The sequence below is a fragment of the Monodelphis domestica genome, chromosome 1, assembly GCF_027887165.1.
Source record: "Monodelphis domestica isolate mMonDom1 chromosome 1, mMonDom1.pri, whole genome shotgun sequence".
Lineage (NCBI taxonomy): Eukaryota > Metazoa > Chordata > Mammalia > Didelphimorphia > Didelphidae > Monodelphis > Monodelphis domestica.
In genome coordinates, this window is record NC_077227.1 from 375439854 (window position 1) to 375452624 (window position 12771).

At 37.3% G+C, this 12771-nt stretch overlaps 1 protein-coding gene across 1 annotated transcript in view; it reads left to right on the plus strand.

Annotated features, from left to right (window-relative positions):
- The window catches only part of DOCK2 (dedicator of cytokinesis 2), a 559513-nt gene that overhangs the window by 147818 nt on the left and 398924 nt on the right, over positions 1–12771 (plus strand). The window contains exon 23 of the mRNA XM_056811565.1: positions 5920–6028. Within this exon, the coding sequence (XP_056667543.1) occupies positions 5920–6028 (109 nt within the window). The remainder of the gene's footprint in view (positions 1–5919; positions 6029–12771) is intronic.

Consider the following 12771-nt stretch of genomic DNA (forward strand, 5'->3'; position numbering starts at 1 on the left):
CCTCTTCCATGATTACATTAATTTTTATGTGTTCTTCTAGGCATATTTCAAAACAGAATTCCTGAATGTTATGTTTGTCTTCCTTCCTTGGGTCTACTAATCATTCTTTCCTACGGTGATTTATAGTAAGTTGCATTTTTAAAGAAACTTTTCTGTAGATTGCCTTGAGGGACTATTCCTCACCAACTGTCAGAAAGTAACACTTCAAGGTTAAATGGTTTCATTATTGGCAAGAATATTGGCACTTCAACTTGTTTGAAGCCCTGGCTAACAGGCTGATGATATTCAATTAAATGAAATTGACTCCAAATTCTCTTTGGCCATAGTTTTCCTATGATAACTCATGTTGGCAATATTGCTCTTATCCTGAACTTTCATTAGATATTACTTTTTCCAAAATCCTTCTCTTTTTTTCTTTGGACTTTTCAATCTATTAGCCATCAAAAGAGTATCTTCCATCACTATTGTTTTTGCCCCTGTCTTATTTGTAACCCCAAATTAAATTATGGTCTTGGAAAGCTTACTCTAGTCCTTACTCTACTGAGCTTCTCTCTCTTAATCTGTCATTTCGCTTTCATTTCTGGTTCATTTAATTTCCTGTGCAGAGCTGGGGGTCACTGTCTAATGAGACTCCTCTGAGTCCTGTACCTTTGATTGAAGTTACTCTACTGAACTTCTTAGTCAACTCCCTTTTATTAGAAGGATCAGTGGTGGTAGGGCTGACTTTTGTATTCATGGACTGTTTTGGTCCTTAGGCCTTTCATCTTAAGGTAACTGATACTATGATTGATATGATAGTTTTCTTGATGATTAAATGAATTGTAGAATCATCTTAGCACTTCTGGAATGAGGATAGAAATCCAAGCCAAACCACTTGTAGTTTGGAATTCTAATTGAACAGAATAGAACTTAGCACCAATCTTTGACTTCTCTTCTTGACACTGTAATATTTCCTTGCCTGTCCTAGAATCCAAGGACAGATAGAACATTTCTCATCTTTTGCAATCAGCCTGAGAAGGGTTTCTTCTTCAGAGACAACCTTGTAAGGTTAAGGGCTATGCAGCTGAGAGGCACCGCTATGTTTCTTTTCTAACATCTTCAAGACTCTTGCTAGGATTATTTCAAGGCTGGCTGGGCCGTAACAGCTGCACAGATGTTGACAAGTTCAACACAACGTCATATACAGGACTAATGTAATGAATAAGGTGGGGCCATGACAGCTGATTTGCTAAAGTCAGTGGAGCAGGAGGGAGTAGGGAATGTGTTATTCAGTCAAAGTAACTGATCAAATGACTAACCCCACTTCTACCTTATTATGCTCATGGTATGTTAAATCCCATGATTGAATTGTATTATATAATTATGGTATTTCTTTTTCTTTCTTTATGAATATTCCTTGGTAGTAATGTAGTAATGATGGTGATGATAATTAAACGTTTTAAAGTATTTTAAGGTTTACAGAATTTTTTTCCTCAACAACTATCTAGGAAATGGGTATTATGATTTTCATTTTTCAGATCAGGAAACCCAGTTTCAGAGAGTTAAGTGACTTGTCCTTGGTTGCACAACTGATAAATGTCAGAAACAGGATATTTATATGCCTTTATCTGAATAAGTCTGCAATGGATTCTACAATGTCATCACATTATTTAAAAATAAATATCTTAAAATCTTATGGTGAATCTTTTCTTGATTCTAGTCATTTCCAAGATGAGAAAGACTAATACTCACTGAAATTAGACCAGGAGTTCTCTTGAAATCCCTTATATTCTAGGCTTCCAAAGTAAACTATTTTCTGTTTTTTCTTGCCTAGGCTAGATCTGATTACATTCTTTTTTAAAAAAAATTCTTACCTTCCATCTCGGAATCAATACTGTGTATTGATTCCAAGGCAGAAGAATGGTAAGGGCCAGGCAATGGGGGTTAAGTGACTTACCCAGGAGCAAAGAGGTAGGAAGTGTCTGAGGCCAGATTTGAATCAAGGACCTCTGTCTCTGGCCCTGACTCTCAATTCACTGAGCCACCCAGCTGCCCCACCAGTTACATTCTTCTTAATATCCGGCTGAGGCTGAATAGGAACTTTAATTGACTTCTATGTGTATCTGCATGACAGAGGTGGTGGTAGATTATTGTACATGCCGTATGGGGTTCCATTTGCATTTAGTGAGTGCTCAGCTGTGTACTGTGTATTCTTAATGAATCACATGCAAGCAGAGGATGGCTATATTTATCCAAGCATTGGGAGTAGAAGTGTTCACTGTGATCCAGCTTGCATGCCCCAGAAATGTGCCTCACAGGCTGTTCCAGTTTTCATTGCGGTTGGATCTTAGGGTTATTCAGTATCAGTTCACTGATCCCATCAGCTAATTCTTAAGGATTCTCAGCACCTGCCTGAAGATATAAAATAGGGTCTTAGTACTGGCACAAGAAGGGATCTGGAGAACACTTTTGGTTCATGTCCTTGACTTAAGAGCTATCTCATCCCAGGGAGATGAGATGCTGTCCTTTCAAATAATTTCCTCCTTCACTCCTTTCTTTTATCTTTCCTTCTCTTTTCTCCTCTCTTCCTTTCCCTATCTCTTCCCTTCCACACTTGAACTATTTTCACTACCACCCAGATTTTGAGCCTTTGAGAACAATGGCTATCCTTACATTGCAATGCAGCAGTTGGGAATCAGGCATGAACAGAGGGTCAGAGAAGATACTATCTCTTTTGGCTGCTCAGAAATCTTCAAGTGGTTCCCCTTTGCTCATCTTCACTTTTCAGAATTATAATCCTTTAAGGCTCAACTATTACATTGCCTCCTCCAGGAAGCCTTCTCTAATTCCTCTAGTTATAAGTATTCATTCACTTTTCAGTTCCTCATATTGTACTTATTTTTGTTCATGTTTTCTTCTCTCCTCTCCTCAGTATAATTTTGGCTCCTTAAAGGCAGGAAGTGTTTCTTTTATACTCCAAAAGACTATTAGCAATGTGGCTTACTACTTTAAAAAAAATCAATCCTTACCTTCCATCTTAGAATCAATATTGTATATTGGTTCCAAGGCAAAAGAGTGGTAAAAGCTAGGCAATGGGGGTTAAATGATTTGCCCAGGGCCACACAACTAGGAAGTATGTGAAACTAGATTTGAACCCAGGACTTTCCATCTTTTGGCCTGGCTCTCAATCCACTGGGGCATCTAGTTGCCTCCCAGTGTTTACTCCATGTTGAAATAAAAAAAAAACAACAACAACAAACTAGAACATATGAATGATTGAATAAAACATTTATTAAGTGCTTACTTTTTTGTAAAGCACTGTTCTAAGTCCTAGAAATAGACAAGGTAAGATAATTCCTACTCTTCAGAAGCTCATATTCTAATTGGGGGCCCAAAACATATAGAAGATTTCAGCTGCAAGACAGGTAGAAAAAAGGAAGATAATAAGAATTTACTAGGAGTCTATTTGGCACCAGTCACTATTCTAAGTTTCTTACAAATATCTCATTTAATCCTTATAATAACCCTCCAAAATAGGTCCTGCTATTATTCCCTTTTTATACTTGAGGAAACTGGGGTAAATAGAGGTTAAATAACTTGACCAGGTTTATACAGGAGCAAGTATCTGAGGCTGGATTTGAACTTAGGTCTTTTTGATTCCAGGCCCAGTTTTCTAAATACTGTCACCTAGTTAATAGAGGAGTCCCAATGGTGACTAGAGTACAGTGGCAAAGCAGATAGTAATGTTTCTCCTTTAATGTTATTTCCACTGATTTAATCATATAAATTTCTGGTGTTAAACTATTTGACTGTTCCAAAGACTTTAGGACAGGAACCTTGTTTTTTGTGTCTTCCATAGCTGTGGCTATAGCATTTGCAAGAGCTTTTCCTAGAGAGTGAACCAGCTAAGCCTACTTATGAAAGGAGATAGCAGAAAGCATAGACAGGCTTATTTACAACATTTACAACAAAATTAGGACAACCTGAGTTCAAATATTGCCTCAGACATTTACTGTGTAACCCTTGGATAAGCCATGTCACCTTATTCAGCTTCAATGACCTCTAAAATCCATGTCTTCTCTAGATCTTATGATCTGTGATTTCATGATTTTATGAGATTCAATAATGTTTGAAACACGTCATCTAGCTTTCAGAACATGAAGACATATAGTAAAAGGAAATCCACTACTTCCTAAAGCATCCAACTTTGTGGTAATATAGCTCTTTTTGTTAAGAATTTTTTCCTTACATCAAGTTAAATTCTTCCATTTTTTCTCGTTCTGCTTTCTGGGCTCAAGGAAAATAAGTACAGGTAACATGTTTTAGTGGAAAGAGAACTAGATTTGGAATCAGAAGAGATCTGAGTTTGAATTCTGCCTCTGACACTCTCTGTCTAATTCTTCATCTGTAAAATGGATATAATATCTATAATACATGCTTTCAGAATAAGTATCAAGTGAGGTGCTATATGCAATAATATTCAAATGATTGCTGCTAAGTTTCTCCATCTGTGAAATGGATTGATCATACCTACCTCACAGGTTTATTCTCAGGATCAAATGAATTAGCACTATTGAAAACATTTTGCTAACGTGTAAAGTATCTTGCCAGAAAAAAATATATTTTACTTTTTCAGTTAACAAGCATTTGTTTTATTTCCCCTTCACTTCCTTTTCCTGACAAAAACAAAACTCATGTAACAAATAACCATGGTGAAGCAAAACCAATTCCCACATTGACCCTATCCAGATAATGTGTCTTACTCTGTATCTTGAGTCTTTTGCCTCTCTTTGAAGGTAGGTAGCATTCTTGGTCATTATCCCTTTAGAATCACGGTTAATCATTGCATTTTGATGAAGAATTCGTAAGTTTTTCAGAGTTGTTTGTTTTTACAGTGTTGTTACTGTATCAATTATTCTGCTCATTCTACTCACTTGACTTTACATCAGTTCATACCAGCCTTTCCAGGTTCTTAACATATATGCCCTGAATGATATAGCATCTAAATACTTAAAAGATGAGCTGAACAAGTTACAGGAAGAAATGGCTGTCATAAGTCTTCTTAAAGCAGGGTTTGGTTAGGATTTAGCTGTGACAGTTGCTAGGTAGGGCAAGGATTGACTGGCCTGTGTTGTGGCTGGTTGGAAGAACAAATCTGTTAAGTGTGTCAGCACTTTATCTAAGAAATGCACCTTTGCAGAAGGAAGAAGCTTTTGGTGCTTTTTGACTAAGCTAGGCTGTGACAGGCAAAGCTTTCATTATCTGAATGGGGGATAGGAAGACTTCCTCTGTGGAATTTCTGACTGGAAGCTGCAGACTAGGTTGTGGATATTTTCTTATTGGTGATAAAATTGCGGAAAGTTTGGGAGCAAATATCATTCATAAGAGAGGGTAGCCCAAGAGAGTGATATAAATCAGAACCTGAAAGTCAAATTTTAGTGTATGAATTGAGAATGTCATGGCCTCTGAGAAAGAGCCATCCTGCTGGGCATGCAGTCCATCCAGATGATGTCTCTTCCCCAGTAGCTAGAGTGAAGGGGCGATGAATTTGAAAAAATGTCTCCTTGATGTTCTGAGTCACTGTAAAAGTATGAAGACAACAATTTTTCCCTTCAATCCCTATAATAAGGTGAAATTATGAATGTCCCCTTGGCTCAAACAAGCTTCATTCTATTAAGGCATTTTCATGGGAGAAAAGGAAAGGAGGCTTTATTATGATGTCAGCTTGAAGAATTTCTTCTCAGCACAATGGACATATGATTTCCTCTCCCTACCCCCAACCCTGAATAAATTATGTATGCAAACACCACTGAATCAATTCTCTTTTCCTAGGGCTCTATTTCATCTGACTTTAATCTTGGAAGATGACTGAACCTGGTGCATATTTTCCAGGGTATTGCCTTTTGACTTGAGTAATAACTCCACTGTGTTCTTTTCTAGGCTTTATGAAGGCAAAGAACAGATGGAGTTTGAAGAATCCATGAGGCGACTCTTTGAATCCATCAACAACCTGATGAAAAGTCAATACAAGACCACCATCTTGTTGCAGGTTTGTTTACACAGATGCTAATGTTGGTTTCCCTGATCTTGACACTAGAGGAATGGGGACATGTTGAGATAGTGTCCACTTTTGCCCTTAAACATGCAGTCATTTGTTAATTGAAACTGTAGTTGAAAGTAATGCTTAATTATCCCTGAAGTAAAAAGCTACCAGGGCAGGTAAAAGGTTACTGTTTACCAATGAGCTAAAATTACCTGGTATTAAGTCCTATATTATGATTTTTGGAGGGTTATGCACGGCACATTAATAGAAAGCTGAACTTGAAGTAAAACACTTTAAATCCTTTCTCAGATGCTTGTTAGTGACCTTCGGCAAGTCAATTATCATCTTTGGGCTTCATTTTCTTCCTTTGTAAAATGAAGGGGATGAATTAGATGTCATTTAAGGTCTCATACAGCTTTGGGTCCTATGTTAAGAAAAAGCAGTCTGGCTTACCTTTTATTGTGTGGAATTTTATATAGTGAGAACTAGTTAGTTCTTAACAAGAAATTGCTGCCCAAAGGCCCAGATTTCCTTTCCAGCACAATATACTTGTTCCTCTTTACGTGACTAGAGACTCTCCTCTGTGAGTAGGCGATATTGCCAGGAGGACAAGGGATCTCCAATTGAGCATTTCTCTTTTGCTAATCTGCAAATCCAGTAATACTTATAAAAACCTCGAGACTTGACCTTGTTTCTAAAAGAGGATTTAGTAGCACAGGACCAGAGTGAAGGGACCAATTAGAAAGACTTCATTATTTCTACTGAATTTACTGCAAAGCATTCTGGAAGGGTTGGCCAATGTGTCACTATCATGTATAATGAAAACCCAAATACATTTATCTAAATCAATGAGTTAATGCAGATTGCTTCATTTTTTATCAAGTTTATCCTTTTAGTTGCTAATTTAAATAGCCATTACTATGGTCAGGATCTCCCAGCTGCTAGTTAGAATTAATGAGTTTTTTGTATTGGTCTGGATGGGTTGCATAAGGAAAGCCTGTTCTTTATGACAACATAGAATGCCACCCTCAGTGTCCATTCAGGACTGCCTAATAGGGTGGAGACTCTCCCCCTGGACAAGATTGTGGCTGAAGCCATTCTCCTTCAGAAATTAGTGATGTGATCATAAAGAATGAGTACCTCTGAGTTAGGAAGGGTAACATTATTGGACCAAAAATTATAATCGCTATCTACACACACACACACACATATAAATATACCCACACGTATACATATATAAACACATATATATGGGTGTGTACCCTGCTCTACAATGTTTTGATGTAATTTAATAAGTCCTTATTCACATCATCTTAAAATATTACAAGGTATTAAATGTTAAATATAAAATGCCAACATTGTAAGGCCCTTAGGTTGTTCCAGATATTCTTTTTTCCTTTTTTTCCCTTTTCAATTAGGGAACATTTGGAATAGAATGTAGCAGAAAAAACCATTGAACTCAAAGTCACTGGACCAGAATTCAAATCACATTCTGCTACTTAGTACCTTTGTGACTTTGGGCAAGTTATTTAACTTTTTGGGGTCTCAGGTTCTTCATCTATAAAATGAGGGGTAGGACTAATAATAACAAAAGCTAGTATTCATATGGAAAGCTAGATGACTATGCACTAGGTGGATAGAGTGCTGAGTCTCAAGTCAGAAAGACTCATCTTCATGAGTTCAAATCTGGTCTTAGACATTTACTAGCTGTGTGACTTTTGGAAAATCACTTAAGCCTGTTTGCTTCATTTTTCTCATCTGTAAAATAAGCTAGAGAATAAAATGGCAAATCACTCCAGTATTTTTGCCAAGAAAACCCTAAATGGGGGTCACAGAAAGTCTGACACAATTGGAACACAACTGACTGAACATTTATATATTACTTACTCTGTACCAAGCATTGTGCTAAAAGCTTTACAAATATTATCTCATTTGATCCTCACAACATCCCTGAGAGAAGGTGCTATTATTATCCTCATTTTACAGATGAGCAAATTGAGGCAAACAGAAGTTAAGTGACTTGCCTGGCATCACACAGCTAGTAGGTATGAAAGATTACATTTGTATCAGGTCTTTCTGATTCCAGGACCTCTGCTCTCTCTCTCTCTCTCTCTCTCTCTCTCTCTCTCTCTCTCTCTCTCTCTCTCTCTCTCTCTCTCTCTCTCTCTCACACACACACACACACACACACACACACACATCTATTGTTTCTTGTTTCAGGTCTTTTCTGTCTTCTCCATCTTTTTAAGTCAGTGGCTCCAAAGTGGAAAGAACTGGAGACTAGGAATATATGAAGAGAGGAAGACCATGTATCCATGTATCAGTACCAGCTTCCATAGGCAATACAAGAAATGATGAAAAGAACACGGATTTGCAGGAGATAATTCTATGTCATAGTCCTAGCTTTGCCATTGATCAGTTGTGTGATGGGGTCTTGTTTTCTCCTCTGTAACTTGGGGATGAATGAATGAAAAATATCTATGAAGTGTTTGCTATGTACCAAGCATGTAACTGTAAAAGCATTGCAGATATAAACACTAAGGTGGAATAGTCCTTGCCATCAGGGAGTTTATATTCTAATGGTGAGAAACAAATTATAAAGGAGAATGGTCATCAGGGAGTAGTATTTAGATGACAATTCTTGCCTGACCCCTTTTTACAAGGATGCTGTACATCTCAAATGAGATGATGACTGTGAAAGAACTTTGAAAAGTATAACATGTTTTACAAGGGCAGGGATTATTATGATTATTATATTCCAAGTGCTAATTTACTTGTCAGGATTTCTATTATCTAGCTTATCCTCTTGGAGTTTCTTATTTCTTCTCTGCAAGGGCTGAATTTTTTTTCCCTATTGTTTTGTTTGTAGAATAAGAAAAAATACAGATCTGATGAAAGCCTATTGTTTGGTATTTAGGTTCAAGATGAACCTTTGGGATTTACATAAGGTGCTTGATATTTTCTATCAGTTGTTTGTCCAGATTCATAAAATAATTATCACCATATTAGTCCAGGAGCTTTAAAGAATCTTTCTGAAATGTACTTTCTTTTTTTTTTTTTTGAAAATTTTATTTTTACTATATTACATGTAAAAAAATTTTTAACATTTGTTTTTGAGTTCCGTATTATCTTACTTCCTCCTTTCTCCTCTTAAGAAGGCAATTTGAGATAGATATATATGTGCAGTTATGTAAAACATATTTCCATATTAGCCAGGGTGCAATAGAAAATGGACAAGACAATGAAAAAGAAAGTAAAAAGAGCATGCTTTGATCCGCATTCAGATACCATCATTGTCTTGCTTTAGCATTTTTCATCATACGTTCTTTAGAATTTTCCTGGATCATTATATTTTTCAGAGTAGTTGTAATTCATAACTGATCATACAATATTGCTGTTACTGTGCATAGTGTTCTCCTGGTCCTGCTCACTTTGCATCAGTTCATTAAGTCTTTCCAGATTCTTCTAATGAGTCTTCCTGACTCCAGGCCCAGTACTCTATCTACCTAGCTATCCTGTAGCAATGGATCTTAGATGCATCATCTTTGTACAGAATTATAAAGGCTGCTTAGGACTCTCACCTGATTTCATTGGCTTGACCCCAACAAGTCCTGCCCCTAGTAAACATTAATTCTGTGGTCATGGGCAACTTTCTTGAACTCTGTTCTCTCAGGTAACTCTATAAGATGATTTTTCAGATGAGTTCCTGATTTTCACTGGGAGGGAGAATTTATACACCAGGATTCTTCTATATCAATTAAATCACAGGTCCAAGCTAAGAATAAGAAAACAAATAAACTTGATAACATTTTATAACCCCCAATCAAGCTCTTAGGGCCTGATATTTTTGTTGGAAAGCAAATGAAAGATTAATGATAATGCATATTATCCTGAGGGCCTTCATCTGTTTTTCTTGATAGAAAACATGTAAGAAGGTTCCCTTTTCATATTCATATTGTAGTGAATCCCTAAGAAATTGTCAGTCCTTTTCCATGTATTGGCCTTGCAAATTCATCTGTCTGTTGTGATGAATGGATTGAAGAATCAGTGGGGAAGGATCATTGTCTATTTTAAATATCCATGAATTTTCCATGAGGATGATGTCTGGCTTTCTAGTGGGGACCTACACCAAGGCATGACATCTTCTTTTTCTTATAATGATGCTAATACCACTGTTGCACATCTCAAGCTGTTTTCAGCTGGATTCAACAGAGTGATAGCCAGGAAAGCCTTTTAGCAGTTGATGAAATGTTGTATTTGCAAAGAAGGGCCTATTTTTTTGGCTATTTTCTTCCATTTTCAGTTTGTGGGGAGTTCTTTGCTGTCATTTCAGATGATGCTAATTAGAATAGTGCTCCCTCTCCCATTGGTCCTTGTTGCATCTTTTCCATGCCAATTATGTTATTATTGCTTAGTTTTAATTTAATTCTTTTCTCAAGGGCTGTCTCTATGGCACCTCTCACTTTGGTCCCCTTGTTCTAGAGGGAGTGTTTGAAGTCTGTCATTGATCAAATAAACTTGCTTGTCATTATATAATCAACAAGTTACAGATATGACACTCATATCTGGTGACCAGTCTCACTGCTTTTCAGGACGAATTAGAGTATCCTTAGCTTGATGAGTGATAAGTAAATATATAGACTTCATAGACTGTTCTTTTGAAATGAGGTATCTCCAACTCCCAAACATGACCTGAGATTGCTAGCAGGAATGTCTATGGACTCAGGAAAAATGCAAATAGAATAGTTAGGGGAAAAAAAAAATATATATATATATATATTGTTAAAAAAGGCACTTGCAGTTAGTTAAGTGACTTGCTCAGGGTCACATAGATAGGAAGACTGAGGCCAGATATGAATGCAATCTCCAGTCTGGCTCTTTAACCACTGAGCAGCCTAGCTTCCTAAATATATATACTTGTAAGTATTTAGGTATATATTTATGCATATAATATACATATTTATAAATTTCAAACTTTTCTTTTTCCATTTATTTTATTATATATTATAATATATAATCATAATGTAATACATATGATTCATATAAATATGTAATAAATTACAACAAATATCCTTATCCAGGAGCAATAAATTCTCATTTTAGCTATCTTCAAAAATCTATCTCATTCTTTTTTCCCCCTTTCTCCCTCCTATCCCTCCTACCTCCTAAAGAGGGTAGGTACATGATAAAGGTTATACATATATTATCATGTAATATATATTTCCCTGTTCATCATGGTGTGAAGCAAGACACATATTGTGTACACTAGAAGGAAATTCATAGAGGAAATAAAATGCAGAATGTTATGCTTCAATCTGCATTCACACTCTGTCGGTTCTTTCTGTGATGGTGGAAAGTTGTTTTTGTCATAAGTCCCTTGCAATTGTCCTGGATCCATGCCTTGTTGATAATAGTTAAGTCATTCACAGATGATCATCACTTATTATTGTTATTCTTTACAATGTTCTCCTGGTTCTGCTCACTTCACTTTGCACCACTTTATTTAAATCTTTCCAGGTTTTCTGTGATCAGTTTGTCATTTCTTATGGCATAATGATATTCCTTTACAATCATGTACTTCAACTTGCTAAGCTAAGAAATACATATATGTATATATATTTATTAAGCACTTACCATGTACCAGGTACTGAGGATACAAATTAAAAAAAAAAGATAATCCCTGTCTTCAGGGAACTAATGTTCTAATAAGGGGAAACAACACATATAGGGAAGGGGTGATTCCACCCAGGTCCCAGGCATCATTCTTATCCTGATGAGTCCTGCCAAACCTTTGTGCCCGCTACCATATCTCTGGTATGTTTAGAGGTCTGGGAAAAAGGAAACTGTGATCACCTGTAGCTGTTGCCAAGATCCCAGCAGACTCTCAGAGGCAGAAAGAGGTAATTCCCCTTGGGAAGGCAAATAACAGATTTCACATGTGCCTGTGAGTCAGCGTGGACAAGATGAAAGTTTAATACTTTCCCATTGAGTTGATAACATATTCAAAGTCCGAGGGTGGCAGGCAGTCAACTTGTTTTCTACCGCTGCCAGGCTAGAGCTGAGAAGACTGGCTTCTTCCAAAGCCCTCTCCAACTGCCACCGCTCTTCCCCCTTCCTCACCACAACCCCATCCTGTGAACAGCTAAAGCATTTTAATGTGAGAAATGTCTGTCCTGGATGCACAGGCTCCTCGTGGCTGCTGTTTCTTGTCTCTCTCTGAAATCTTGCCAGGAAATACAATTCTTAAAGCCCAGTAAAGTGCAGCAGATACTGCAGTGCTGGCCTTCTGATTTCCTAGGAGGGTATTGACTAAAATGTCACCATTTTCTCCCCTTTTCTCATTTGGGGCTTTATTGCAACGAGCCTGTCAGAGTATGTTTACCACTGTTGTGTCTCTGGTCTCAGGACAATGATACAAAAGGCATTTATTAAGAACCCACCATGTGCCATCCATTGCACCAGATGTAGGGGATGCAAAGACAAAGACAGAAGTAGGTGTGCTAAGGCTATGAGGGGTGAGCTTAATGATTGGATCAATAGGACTGGGGAGCAGGTGGATTTGGTTTGGGGATGGAATAGGGAGTGGGTCCCTGGATCCTGCTTATACCTTGTTTCCTGGAGTCACTCAGATCTCCCAAGCATATTTTTACAAGAACAAAGAACCAACGACACTGGTGAGCAGAAGTCAGATTTGGAGAAATTGATGAGATGACTACAAAGCCCACCTGGAGGTGGAGGAAAGCAGGATC